Source organism: Podarcis raffonei, chromosome 4, assembly GCF_027172205.1.
Source record: "Podarcis raffonei isolate rPodRaf1 chromosome 4, rPodRaf1.pri, whole genome shotgun sequence".
In the NCBI taxonomy this organism is placed as follows: Eukaryota; Metazoa; Chordata; class Lepidosauria; order Squamata; family Lacertidae; genus Podarcis; species Podarcis raffonei.
In genome coordinates, this window is record NC_070605.1 from 95,993,396 (window position 1) to 96,008,108 (window position 14,713).

The 14,713-nt window shown below is 42.3% G+C and overlaps 2 protein-coding genes across 8 annotated transcripts in view; one reads left to right on the forward strand and one right to left on the reverse strand.

Annotated features, from left to right (window-relative positions):
- CLDN10 (claudin 10) overlaps positions 1 to 5,210 on the forward strand; it is a 92,910-nt gene extending 87,700 nt beyond the window's left edge. For all 4 annotated transcript variants that reach the window (XM_053384593.1, XM_053384592.1, XM_053384594.1 and 1 more), the window contains one exon: positions 4,794 to 5,210. In XM_053384593.1, the coding sequence (XP_053240568.1) occupies positions 4,794 to 4,920 (127 nt within the window). In that variant the 3' untranslated portion in view covers positions 4,921 to 5,210. The remainder of the gene's footprint in view (positions 1 to 4,793) is intronic.
- Positions 5,211 to 6,377: 1,167 nt separating this feature from the next.
- The window catches only part of DZIP1 (DAZ interacting zinc finger protein 1), a 30,573-nt gene continuing 22,237 nt past the window's right edge, over positions 6,378 to 14,713 (reverse strand). For all 4 annotated transcript variants that reach the window (XM_053384586.1, XM_053384585.1, XM_053384583.1 and 1 more), the window contains 5 exons: positions 14,172 to 14,225; positions 12,725 to 12,942; positions 11,587 to 11,714; positions 8,626 to 8,887; positions 6,378 to 6,645 (listed from right to left, as the gene is read on the reverse strand). In XM_053384586.1, coding sequence (XP_053240561.1) covers positions 6,569 to 6,645; positions 8,626 to 8,887; positions 11,587 to 11,714; positions 12,725 to 12,942; positions 14,172 to 14,225 — 739 coding nt within the window. In that variant the 3' untranslated portion in view covers positions 6,378 to 6,568. The remainder of the gene's footprint in view (positions 6,646 to 8,625; positions 8,888 to 11,586; positions 11,715 to 12,724; positions 12,943 to 14,171; positions 14,226 to 14,713) is intronic.

The following is a 14,713-nucleotide window of genomic DNA, read 5'->3' on the forward strand; positions in this document are numbered from 1 at the left end:
AGAGGTGCAGCAGGGCTTTGTTTAGGCTGCTCAGTCACCCCGCCTAACAGCTGACATGTGGGGCAGCGCAGCAGCAGCTGCTTTCCTACATGTCCTCCAGTCTCCAGGCGGCCCCAGAGCTTCAACTCCAGATATTTTGGTCTGGATTGAAGAGAGCTGGAGAGCAGGGGGAAATAGGCATTTAGAGACTTTTCAGAGGGTGCTCCCCACTTTACGCGATTTCACACACACAAATGGGAGGACGCCTGTATAGACAACTGGCTAACCACAAGCACTTCTTGATTTCACTTCCCTCTTCATGCTATGGCCCTCCCCATGGTTATCCAGCACCCTGAGCTCTTCTCATGCCTCCTAAGGATCCCCCCTCCCCTCCATGATACCTCCATGACAATTAGGTTTCATGATTCAAGAACAAGGGCTGATAACTCTGAATCTAGGAGATACTTTAATTCTTTTACAGTAAAAAAACTAACTCTGCAGATATCTTTTCATTTCTGAATGCCTCTGGATGGCCGTATGTTCCCTGGGTCTAATCAGAATGCTTCTCACACAGTTCTGTGGTGACATAAGGAGTGAAGGAGAGGAGGAGACCTGGAATTCTTTGCTGAAAGTAAAAAAGGGAAATGAATGCAGTTCTTGCTCACTTCAAGAAAGCAGGAGCAATGAAGCCATATTGTGGCTCATGTGGAGGATCGACTCTTTAGGTGACTCTTTAGGAGGACGTTCTGTTTCCCAATTGGCAGGGGCCTGGATCCATGCAATCCAGCTGCGAAGTGGGGACACCTGCACGATTCCCATTGCAGAGTCTCCCCTGAAGGCCCCCCCCCCCCAACACACAAAAGTTGTGCATTCCCAGTGGTGGCAAACAAACATGACTTGCAGAGCTGACTACAAAGAACATTAGCATCCCTGGGTGAAGATAATGCACACATGTAGGGATAATACAAGCCACGGGCTGAAGACCACGCGAAGAGCCCTTTGGCACCAGGCATTGGGGATGATAAATGGGCTAGGTCATTTGATAGGGAGGCAACAAGAATTTTTTAATCTTATTGAAAGTTGGTTTATGATTGTCATCAATAAATGAATGAGCAGGATAGGATTAGTGCCAACACTTCTAGTGATCTGAACTATGTGTACTTACAGTGTAGACAGAAAGTGTAACTACAAATAAGTAATTCTACTTACTTCAGCTACAGGGTCATAGACTTTCCTCTGTCTTTCCATCTTGGAAGAATAATCTATAATCTACACTCTACAGTTATAGAAAAAATGCTATTAAAAATGTTATAAATATATATATGCAATTTGCCATTGAGCTCTAAAAAGAAAAAAAGGAAAAAAACTCTGCTGGCAGTTCGGGCTCGGGGTCCTTTGTGTCCAGGCCCAAATATGCAAAATAAAAAAATCAAACACACCAATATGGAAAATGCATGATTTAAATGATAAGAGGTGACTGCCGAAGACAACTGGAGCATTGCAATTCTTTGGGGGGAAAGTACCAGCCTTTTCCAAACTGGTTCCTTCGCCCTGATAGGCACACATTCATGCCCTCCCCGCAACCATTTGTCCAAGCAGATAAACCCATTTCTGGTACGAAATGTAGGCAATATTGTCACTTGCCTCCATTTCTTAGTGTTGGCCTTTGTTAGGAAGGATTCCACAGCTTCAGCTCTTCTTTGAGAAATGAAGATCTCGTAATCATTAGAAGGCAGTTTTCTTTTCCTTGGTTTGGCCATTAACTCGACTTTCCATGCTTTTGACCCTGCTGGGCTAAACGTTTGACCTACATGTTTTGGTAACCTTAGGCCTTAAGGGGCAACCTGAGCTCCCTCGGTCAATGAAGCGAAGCTATGGGAATTCTTTGCTCGAAACTCATTGTGGTTCCAGGTGTCTAGACACAAAGATGGATGTGGCATGTTGAGAATTCAGAAGTCAATGTGGGATCTTTGTAACTGCCTTGTGGGCAGGTACAGCCTTGCATTCTTCTGAAGCTTTGCCGTTTTAGCGACAGGAGAGCATTCCACTGCAACCTGGGAAGATTGCCCTGAAAACTTGTTTTGACTTTGATTCCATCCTTTTTGGTCACAGAAAGACTTCTCCCCAAGACTGGCAAAATAAGGCCTCTCCTCCTAGCTGCCCCAAATGGCTGGTTGGTTTTAATTTCCAGCGCTATAGGCATACTGACCAATTGTCAGCTCCTTATCTTTCAGCTTAACCCTGCCACAATACCATCCCATCACAAAACTATAGGGAATCAAAATCAGAAGAATCTTTATTTGCACTAGCCATAACGATAAAATAAAATAAAATAAAATACCGGTAAACAAAATAAAATTAAAATGTACTGAAGAGGTAAAAATTTAACTCTACAAGATACATTTTGGAGGTTTACATCAATAATCAAATAATAGATCTTATTCTAATTGCCCCCAGCTAAAAACCTCGCAGTTTTTGCTGCCACCTGATCATCTTGATCTAAAAGAAAGGACACAGTAACAATGGTTGAGTGATCTGGAATGGGTAATAATAGAGGGGTAATAACCTCACTCCTCAAATCTTTTTAAAGAGTGCAAGCCGGAAGCACATGAGCCACTGACTCAATACTGCCATCTCCACAGGGACACAACCGTTTTTCCAGAGGAATTTTGAAACTATAGGGAGTCAAACCAACCCCACTATCCTATTTGCCTAACCTGCTTTGTTTCAGAATTAAAAAGATTTGCGAAGGGTGCCAGGAAACCTCACTGCAACATACACTCCACATTAGAGTAAATAATTTGCCAGAGTTGACCTTTTCATATATTTCCTTCGTGGTTGTGTAATAATGTCCAGTCAGCCAACTTGAGGATATATTGAACATGTGATCCCAGCCACCTGGAGTCACAAGGTTTGTATTTAACTAGCGGCCCAAGCTGGGGGTTACATCCCAACCTCATGCATCAAATTCACATCCACACACAGTCCAGTGCATATATTCCTTTAATTGGACCCTAGTAAGTTACTCTCAAGGGACGTGGGTGGCGCTGTGGTGTAAACCATTGAGCCTTGGGCTTGCCAATCGGAAGGTCAGCGGTTCAAATCCCCGCGACGGGGTGAGCTCCCATTGCACGGTCCCTGCTCCTGCCAACCTAGCAGTTCAAAAGCACGTCAAAGTGCAAGTAGATAAATAGGTACCGCTTCAGTGGGAAGGTAAACGGCGTTTCCATGAGCTGCTCTGGTTTCCCCAGAAGCGGCTTAGTCATGCTGGCCAGATGACCCGGAAAAACTGTCTGCATACAAACGTTGGCTCCCTTAGCCAGTAAAGCGAGATGAGTGCCGCAACCCCAGAGTCATTCACGATTGGACTTAACTGTCAGGGGTCCTTTTCTTTTTAAGTTACTCTCAGGTAAACATGTAGAGGATTGTAGCCCAACTGACATGTTTATTCAGAAGTAAGTCTCACGTATAGACATGTATAGGACTGCATTGTTAGGTAATGAACTGGAAAACGCCGTTATAAAAAATTACTAAGTGGCTGGAGGAAAGTTGCTTAGCCCTCAATCTGCCAATACAGGCAGTGATCATTTTAGGTGCGTCCAATATGTTTGACAGCGCACTTGCGCATCGTGCCAAACCCGAAAGTGACCTGAAAATGTCACAAAAAGGGGTGGGGCCAGGGCGGAGACTTTTCAATGGTGTTTCGAATATACTCAATTTCACTCAAACGTGTAGCACCTTGGGACGTAACCCCGGCGTAAATTGTGAGTTGCCTGTCTAGAGAAGGCAGCGCTTCAGATCTGCTTGATAGATATTTTTTTTTAAAAAAAGTTATCAAGATAGTAACTTAGTTCAGACATAACGACAAGCCAAACTGTAGCTCAGCACAAATACACAAAAGTGTAGACTCTCCAAGTGAAGATGGTTGCTGTTGTGCTCTGCCCCCCAAGTTTTGCTGTTGCCATGCTAGCCAGGGCTAAGTTGTAGCTTGGCTTAGCATTATGTCTGAACCCAGGCTCATGGTTTGCATCTCTTTGTCTAGAGGGAGACAAACCATGAGCAGAACACCAAGCCAAGGCACCAGAGCAGGCTTCCTCAAACTTGGCCCTCAGATGTTTTGAGTTCCCCCATCCCTGACCACTGGTCCTCCTAGCTAAGGATCATGGGAGTTGTAGGCCAGAAACATATGGAGAGCCGAGTTTGAGGAAGCCTGCACTAGAGGCACTCTAGTTATGTTTGTAATGTTTCTTTAATAATTATTATTTTTTTTAAAAAATAGAGTCACTCAGCCATAGTTTTTCTTAGCGTCACATGAGAACTGGTATGTTAGTGAACTGCTTCGAAGTTTGAGAAGTGCAATATAAATTCTGACTAAGAATTTGTGCTGAATTTGCCCCTACAGTGGTACCTCTGGTTACAAACTTAATTCATTCTGGAGGTCCGTTCTTAACCTGAAACCGTTCTTAACCTGAGGTACCACTTTAGCTAATGGGGCTTCCTGCTGCCACCACAGAGCTGGCTCGCGATTTCTGTTCTCATCCTGAGGTAAAGTTCTTAACCCGAGGTACTACTTCAGGGTTAGCGGAGTCTGTAACCTGAAGTGTTTGTAATCCGAGGTGTTTGTAACCCGAGGTACCACTGTATTTTTATTCAACACTGTAGTTTCTCAGAATAGTCCCTACCCACTTTGCACTGACAGTGAGTAGGGTCATGTCAGACTTTTTTTTTCTTCTAACGAAGGGTGGGGTTTGCTCTTAAAATATCTGCTAGTATTTGCAGAATGAGCTGTAAACTGTAACTTTCTCATTTTTCAGGATGGGATATACATACAACAGAGCAGCTTCCGCGATGTCTATTCGAACAAAGGGCTGCAATGGCTCAGCAGACTTAAAAATGCCTAGAGCCCCTCCAAAGCACTTCGACAAAAACGCCTACGTGTAGCCAGATGACTCCAAGAGTCAGCCTGCTGTTTTTGAAAAAAATCACATTTGTTCTGTTCATTCACAGAATGATTTTTAAGGGAGATTTCTGGAGTCGTTAGCACCAGAAACAAGAATATTTTATAAATGAACTTTTACCTACTTGATGTAAATTTTCCTCTTCCCTCATTTTAAGATTTGTACTGATGTTATGCATAAATTATATATGTAAATCATTTGCCATTTTTTGCTTTCTGTAAAAAAAAAAGAACATATTTACAAATAAAGTCACGTACTATTGGTTATGGCTAATTGGTGTAGATCAAGGCACCACAGGTTAATTTTTAGATGGGCACTAGATGGGTCGTTGACCTTGAGCTCAATTTGAAAGACGTTAAATAGGATTTTGTTATCTATTTTATGCCTACTCTGAAGGAAGGTGAGCCAAGTAAACAGAAACACAATCCAAGTCCTTTATGCTGTGCAAAAACAACCCTAATTTTAGACATTGGTTCCTAAAACTTCAAGCTTATGGACTGAAACCTATCCTTTCCGGATAGTGTTGAGATTGTCACACAAGGCCAATCCCTCTCCTTCCAGAACTTACAGCCACAAATCTCTGAAACTGGCCAAACTCTCTTGGGGATATCATAAGACAATAAGCTATTTTTATTTAAGGAGGGACACATGACTGACCTTGGATAAATGTCCTCGTTTTTACAAGTTTTACCCTCTCCCTCCAGCATTCATTCCAGATTTTGATTCAAGCAAATATGCCAATAATGGCATTTTTTCATCTACAGAAGCTGATTATATTTTCAAGTTCTCCAAGTCACTGAGGTGGCAGGGGTTGAGTCTTGGCACTATTTGTCTGCCAGCCCTCTCGGTCAATTTCTTCCTCTTGCTGTAAGGCAAAATGTACCAGTTCTGCTTGTGCATACAGTATTAAGCAGCGGAAGAGGGCAAGGAGGTGCAGAAGCTGCATTTGGTCTCAGTGTCTCAAAGCATTTAAATGTCTAAGCACTGCCACCAGGCAAGGATCTAGCTGCCATGCTTACCTGGGAACGGACACTTAACACCACAATGAATTTGTTAGTCCTCAAGGTGCTACAAGACTTTTTGTGGTTTAAGCTTGACTGGTGCAGCTGTTATGCATTGTCTCAGCAGTTAAGTATTGCTTGCAAGGCCTTGAAAACGTCCTAAGAACATGGACAGGGTGGGCCAAATATACTGAGTTGGTGAGGTGCGCAGGGGTGGTCTCCTACAAAGCCAACCCCTCTTTTGCTCAGGGAACCAACAAAGATCAACGGGATCCTCTGGCCGCCAGAGGGATGCCAATTTCATTGCAATTTTCTGTGTGTTTGTGAAGGAAGAAAGTAACCTTTGAGTTAAAATAGTTTATTTAAATTGTTCACATTTTATATCAAGTTATGTATAAACTGTTTTTGTATTTTAAAAAAGATTGCTTAAAATACTGGATCAGTTAATGCTGTTTATTGATGAACACTTCTTACCTGAAAGTGGAGATTTAGTGAAGTATTAATCAGCCCTGCATTAAATCAACTAAAGACACCAGAGTTTTGTAAACAAAAGGTTCCTTGTTAACGCACAAGAAAAAAATGAACAGGAATCAGACTGTTGTCTTTGGAATGAGGTTTTATCTGCAACAATCAAATAACCGAAGCGTCGCTCCAGTCTGTGATAGTGGGTGAGCTGCTTTTTGTGCTCATATCTTCATCTTGAAGGACTGTTTAAAAAGGAAACAGCAAAATTAGCTTTCAAAGACACGCAAGGATAGAGATGCTACCATTCTTCTGCAACACGTTCTGGTGCTCTACAATTCTTACATGTAGGAAGGTCTTCCTGAAAACAATGTACCGTATTTTTCGCCCCATAGGACGCACTTTTCCCCCTCCAAAAATGAAGGGGAAATGTGTGTGCGTCCTATGGGGCGAATGCAGGCTTCAGGGAGCTATCCGCTAGCCGTGGGAGAGGCGCGCCAAGTGGCGCAGCTCTCCCACGGCTAGCGGAGAGCTTGCCGGCACCCAGAAGCTTGGGGCACGCTGCGCTTGGCTAGCGGAGAGCAGCCTGTTCTGGGGGCTGGGGTCGGGGGAAGCTCGGGCTTCCCCCGCCCCAGCCCCGCACCTGGGGGAAAAATAATTTTTTTTCTTTATTTCTTTATTCCCCCCCCCCAAAAAAAACTAGGTGCGTCCTATGGGCCGGTGCGTCCTATGGGGCGAAAAATACGGTAGAACAATTTTGATCTCCTTTAAACAAAGTCTGACACAGGATCTTTCCACGCTTCCAGCAGAGTTCCTTAAGGAGCAGGCCTATGCAGAATATAATAATAATAATAATAATAATAATAATAATAATAATAATAATGACCTATACCCTGCCCATCTGGCTGGGTTTCCCCAGCCACTCTGGGCAGCTTCCAACAGATTAAAAATACATTAAAACATCAGTCATTAAAAAACTTCCCTAAACAGGAAGATGTTAGTGTAAGGAAAGCAGCTGTAAATTAAATGGGCATTAAGTTGCACCAGATCCAAACTCTTTTTATCATCCTATGGAGCAGAGCAGCCCTTCTCACCTAAACCAATGTTCATCCGGAATAATACAGGCCCTCCAGCAGAGCAGTTAAGGTGCATTAATTTCTGTGGTCAAATGCACCACCATATAAGAAGCCTAACACCTTGTCTGGCTGCTTTCATTTATTCCGAACAGGGTGACCACAATCCAACCACAGGTTTAAATGTGCCCAGTCCTGTTGGTTTCAGAGCACTGTTTTACTGTGGTCTGTAGAAAATACTGTTCCATGTAATAAGAACAGACACCTAGGGGATCAAAACCACCACTGTTGGGAACAGTGAAAGGCCCCAATCACTTTATCACTGTACCTAGTAAAAAACACACCCCATAAAAATAAAGAAAAAAAACTGGCTTGAAACATCGGGTGTAGACATCAGATGAAGTTTTTTAAATTTCATAGTTATAGTCCTGATACATGTTTAGGGAAGATTATGATTTTAATCATGTTTTGTTGCATTTTAGCACTTTTATTATTCTGTCTTATTGGTTTCGTAAGTGGTAAATTTCATTGAACTTAAGAAGCAGGATAGACACAACACAGGTAAATAGTCTTTTCTGTACAAAAGCTACAAAGGTCTGTTTCTGCTGAATCAAACTTGCCCATAGCCCCAGTGGCTCTGACCTTGGTAGCAAATCTCCCTTCCCTCCAGGGAGGGTTTGCATAGAATAATAATTAATAAAAATAATAATTTATTATTTATACCCCGCCAATCTGGCTGGGCCTCCCCAGCCACTCTGGGCGGCTCCCAACAGATTAATAATAATAAATAAATAAAAAGGCGACAAAACATCAAACACTAAAAACTTCCCTAAACAGGGCTGCCTTCAGATGTCTTCTAAAAGTCAGATAGTTGTTTATCTCCCTGACATCTGATGGGCGGGCGCCACTACCGAGAAGTCCCTCTGTTGGTTCCAGGTAACCTCACTTCTTGCAGTGAGGGAACCATCAGAAGGCCCTCAGAGATGGACCACAGTGTATGAGGGCTGAATGATGGCGGTGGAGATGCACCTTCAGGTATACTGGGCTGGGGCCATTTAGGGCTTTGAAGGTCAGCACCAAGGGAACCTGGCACAGCTATGGCTGAGATCATCAGAGCTATTGACTAGTAATTGATATCACCCATGAACCTACCTTCTTCCTTTGTTGGTTTTCCTACGCATGGAGTTCCCCATGCATGGACTGTGGATGCCGCATTCGAATCTTTCTTTTCAACAGCAGTTGCATTCTTAACTTTTTCATCCTTTGCTGGCAAACGCTTCTCATCTTTTGCCAGCAAACGTTCTTCATCTTTTGCTAACAAAGTTTGTTCATCTTTTGCTGGCGACGGTTTCTCATCTTCTGCTAGAGATGATAAATCCCAGTCTTCGTCGTCGTCCTCCTCAACTCCTGTAAACTATTAAGAAACAAATGAAATTTCTTAAAACTTAAATCTAGGAACAGTTATCAGCTAGTCTTTTTGTACACAGATCCTGTAAGAGGAACTGCATGCTTAAGACGATGGACTTCAATACGTTCAGCTACTAAAGAGCGAAGATTTCTGGAAACACACAACACAAGAAAAAACAATTGATGTGATTTGTTCTCTTTGTGCTTGTGGGTTTTGCTTTTTAAATAGGTTGAGAAGAGAGCAGACCAAAATACTCACATTATTTGAATTAGTGCCAAACCCTGTGGCAAGGCAAAAAGAGCTCTTAAGGAATAGCTATTATATTGCTTGAAGAAAGACTGCAGTGCCCTCTACTGACAGGAGACTACAATATGCTACATGAAGCCAAAATACCAAAATTCATTTAAATTATGTACAGACTGCATGCACGCAAACATACACACATCACCTACATATAAAACAAAAAGGGCACAGTAACACCCAAGTTAAACTGTGTTACATGTCCTCCCTTTCAGCATGAGAGCGTTCAGGCATGTGTTTAATTCTACAAAGAAATCAATGGGACACTTAAGATTTTAATTCTATACAAACTTATGTCCTACTAAATCCAATAGGATTAACTTCTGAGCAAACACACATAAGATTGTACTCTAATGCTCTTAATTTTGACAAGATTGACCGCTATTTTATTGTATTAGAAAGCATCATGAAGGTGTGAAAAGCATAGATGTCAACTTTCCCCTATTTTTAAGGGAAATTCCCTTATTCTGAATAGGATTCCTCACAAGAAAAGGGAAAAGTTGACAGCTATAGTGAAAAGCAGTACAGTGGTACCTCGGGTTAAGAACTTAATTCGTTCCGGAGGTCCGTTCTTAACCTGAAACTGTTCTGAACCTGAAGCACCACTTTAGCTAATGGGGCCTCCTGCTGCTGCTGCGCCGCCGGAGCACGATTTCTGTTCTCATCCTGAAGCAAAGTTCTTAACCTGAAGCACTATTTCTGGGTTAGCGGAGTCTGTAACCTGAAGCGTATGTAACCCGAGGTACCACTGTACAAGTCCCACTTACGTTCTGGGCCCCCATGCGCACAAGGGACGTGCATTAGTAGGAAGCACCCTAGAGAGTCCTCGTGGCTCTCAATGAGACCCTCCCCAGAGCTCTCTTTGGGCTCCAGGGTGGGTCTCATCGCAAACCGGAGGCACAGCGGAGCTTTGTTGAAGCTGCTCAGACACCCCACCTAACAGCTGGCATGCGGGATAGCGCAGCAGCAGCCATCGATTTCCCACATGTCAGCTGAGCAGCCTCAACAATGCAAGTGAGGACCTGCCTCTAGTAACAATATTCAAAGTTAATTTAAACTACTGTTACTTTTTTACACACTATGGGAAGCTGCCTTATGCCAAGACAAACTATTTGTCTATTTTGCCCAGTGTGATCTACTTTCTTACTAATGGCTCTCCAAAGTCTCAGGCAGAGAGGGATCTTCCTCATCACTTGCTACTTAACCTTTGGAAGCAGAGAGCTCTGGGATTGATCCTAGAATCTGCTGCCTATAAAACGTCTGCTCTGTTACCTATGTCCCATCAGATGTCAAGGAAATAAACAACTCTCTGACTTTTAGAAGACATCTGAAGGCAACCCTGTATCGGGAAATTTTTATAATCTATAATGTTTTTCAATTTTTTTTACGTGCTGTAAATCGCACAGAGTGGCTGGGGAAACCCAGCCAGATGGGCGGGGTATAAATAATAAAATTCTTATTCTTATTCTTATGAGCTACAAGGCCTCTTCTCCTCCATCTGTGAGAGAGCATTTTATGGAAAAGGTTTAAGATTCCAGATTTCCTTGCCACGAGTGACAAGAGGAAGGAGAGCGATCCCCTCAAATCTTTTTCTTTTAAAGAAATCCTGCACTTCAATTTTCTAGTTCCTATAGAGCTACATTTATAGATAGCACCTTGAACTAGGCTTTCTTGCAAAATCCTGAGTGGGTCCATATAGGATTATATGCTGGGCTTAGACTAGTAAAGGCTTTCAAAGGTTGAAACCCGCTTGGAAGCAAAGAAGGAGGTGGTGCAGTTAGGGGGTCAAATAGCTTTTACCTGGCAGGTGGGCAAAGCTGCAATACTCTGTTTTACTTGTCGTGCTCTGACTGTTGCTTTTGCAGTAGCTCCCTGAACCTTTTTTTTTTTTTTGCATGGATACAGGTTTTAAAAATCCAGGGGGGTACTTACAGTGTAAATTTTACTTACACTGAAAAGAAATAAATCCCTGAATTGCATTTAAAAGCCAGAATATCATCATCATACTGAATTAATACCAACCACAAATATCTTTATCAGCAACTACAAAGTGGTTGAAAACAAGATAGTGATTTGCAAAAGAAATTCTTACACCAGTAAATTATCCCCTCAATTATAAGAAAATAGAAATAATAATGCAGTGGTACCTCGGGTTAAGTACTTAATTCATTCTGGAGGTCTGTTCTTAACCTGAAGCACCACTTTAGTTAATGGGGCCTCCTGTTGCCGCCGTGCCACTGGAGCACGATTTCTGTTCTTATCCTGAAGCAAAGTTCTTAACCTAAAGCACTATTTCTGGGTTAGCGGAGTGTGTAACCTGAAGCGTATGTAACCTGAAGCGTATGTAACCCGAGGTACCACTGTATCTCGATGTATATAGGGCTTTTTCAAATAAAATCTAATACCTTTACTCCTTGGGCACACTTTTGAATAGATACGGGGCCAACATTAATAACTTCAGCCGATTCATTTTCCTTCCCTTGGCTCGGAGGAAGCTTTTCGATTTGGACAGTCCCTCTTTGGATAAATGCACCTACACAATAAAAAAAAGAAGATATGGGCAACTTTTAACTGAAATGCTTAATTCTAACCCAGACTTTTGGGTGTAAAATTACACTCCCAGTACACTTTTCCTTGCAGAATCAACACAGAGGTAGACCTATAATGCAATAATTATAAGACATCTTTGCTTGCATAGTAATAAAAAATTTGCCTGCATAGTAATAAAAAAAATCAGTCACTCGCTATTTACAGTACACAAATAATCCAAAGAAAACCAACTGAATTTTATATTTGGGGTGCTTATTTATCTCATTTGGGGTGCCAGTGTAACATGTTAGGGTAAATATTTCCTCTAGCAAAAAGTAACCCAGTGTTGTAGGTTTTTGTTTTGAAAACAATCAAGAGTCCAAGACAAAAATATCCCAATAAATTGATTGATTTCTGCCACTGAGGTGCTCTGTTGTTGTTGTTCTAGCCAATTTTAATATAGTGGGATAAAAACGTCCCCTTACTTTCCCCCAACAAAATGGTCCAGGGAAGCACAAATCTTCCAACACATTTTAGTTTTATTAAAAAATAAAATAAACTCAAATTAATAATGGCTGCTATGCCATCACCCCTCACCCTCATCTCCCAAAAAAACATACACATGAGATTGGTAGACTGCCCCATGAATCTTCAGCTACTGTGCTGATTACATCTTACTCGTAAATGAATGATATTAGTCTAGGCAGCAGATGTGCAGTGGGAATTGCCCAAGAACCCTGTCCTCCTGCTACAACCCCTCAGACTTTAACATTTAGTAGTGTGTCAAACGATGATTTCCTTTTCACCGTTCACTCTACGTGCTTCTTTTTAATTAATCCCACTGGTTAATGGCCAGTATGATTATCAGCTGTTCAGCACAATCCTGAGCACAGGATAGAAAGCCACAGTAAAGGAGACCATGGGGTGAACACAGATCCTGGTGTGAACATGAGAGGAGCATCTCCCCATAGGTGTGTTCTTCCCTAAGGTGGTCTACAAAATTAGCTTCCCTACTTTTTGAAGGTTTAAGGCTTGTTTTGAATTCTTCTTCTTCCTCTTCTTCCTCCTCCTCTTCTTCTTCCATGGAGTTCACATCACTCTGGCTTGCAAATCTTGACAAGCTGCCTTTGATGTTGCTCTTGGATGCCTGAGGCTGAGACAATTCTGGCGAGATATAGGACTGCATGATGTCATTCTCTTCTACTTCTTCCTCTGAGCTAAATGGTGGGGTTCTAAGGGGGAGGGAAATTGGTGGAGTTAGGCACCTTCCATTATTATCATCATCACTGCGGCAAGTCCTTGATTTAACCCAACTGTTGCCAAACACGGTACTGCCTTAGCCACACTTTGCCCAGGTTCTCCAAATCCTTTCATCCAACAGCGAAATGGTAGGGAAGTCACAAACCTCCAGTTAAGATAATCTTAGGATCCTTGTCTACAAGGTAAATGGCGGGCCACCATTTTCAACATAAGTTAATCCACAATGCCACGATTCTTGAGAAAACTGGTTACAGAATGTTGATTTCCATCAACCTAAACTCTCCCCATGTTTCGAAACTAGTAAGCAAGGAGTCTTTGCTGAGAAACATCCCATACACAGTAAGGAATGTGTGGAAAGCCATTTTAGGTCCTTCGAATAAAGGTGGATTCTATGCAGCCAAACCATTTTATCCAGTTTGAAAAGCAGGTAGAGTGCACCTGTGGTTCAAGGCTCTCTCTGAGCATCTGCCTATTGTAAATGTAAAGGTAAAGGACCCCTGGACGGTTAAGTCCAGTCAAAGGCTACTATTGGGTTGCAGTGCTCATCTCGCTTTCAGGCCAAGGGAGCCGGTGTTTGTCCAGAGGCAGCTTTCCGGGTCATGTGGTCAGCATGACTAAACCGCTTCTGGCACAACGAAACACCGTGACGGAAACCAGAGCTCATGGAAACGCTGTTTACCTTCCTGCCGAAGTGGTACCTATTTATCTACTTGCACTGGTGTGCTTTCAAACTGCTAGGCTAGCAGGAGTTGGGACAGAGCAACGGGAGCTCACCCCATGGTGCAGATTTGAACCCCTGACCTTACCTATAGTAAGCACGCGCAAAGTAAGCATAGCTATACATCTGTCTTGGGTTTTACTACACAATCTGATTCACCATGTCTTTAAAAAAGACTTCCAGCCACCATGGCTGTAGAAATCTGTGAACAGTTTCTGATGAAGGCCAAGGGATTAGAGGAGTGCTAGCAGCACTTCCATTTGGGGTGGTATCCTGCACACCCCTCTGTCTCTCCCCTTCCTGTTCTTTTGTTCTGCCTCCATTGCTTCCTTGTCCATCCCCACAATTCTTTGCCTCACCATTTCAAGCAACTGGCAAATCTGAACCTTAGGTAAAGTGGCATGTATACAATTTGACATTTCTTCTTTGCCTTTTTAAACCGTGCTCAGAATATTGCGCAGAGAAACCAAACGGAAGACTTACGTAATACTATGCAGCTTTTTGGGGATTTCATCTCCCAAAGCACTCTTCTTGGTTCTGGAAGGAACAATAACAAAAATTACAACTTTTGTTATCTAATATATTGCAGATTCTGTACTCTGTACTCAGATTCTGTACACTGCTTTGGGCAACTGCCTTTCAGAAGAGGTTTATGAATGTTACAAATATATTTAAATCATAGAATCGTTGAGTTGGAAGGGGTCCCAAGAGTCATCTAGTCCAACCTCCTGCAATGCAGACATAACATAGTAAATGCTTTTTAATCACTCCCTTCCCTGCAGAAGGATGATGGTCTCGCTATCTTCTTAAAAGATACTTTTGAGGGGTCAGAGGAAATAAATCAATACACCTATTTCCTTTCTTTTGTTTCTTGTCGTTTTTCTTTCTCTTCTTTTATTTAAAAGCATTTACAAACTTTTAACATTGAAAAAGTTTGGGGAAACCCTAACCTGTGATCCAAAAGAACATAACATCATAATAAAAACAATATTATAAAAACGAGAACTCAGAAATAACAGGATCCA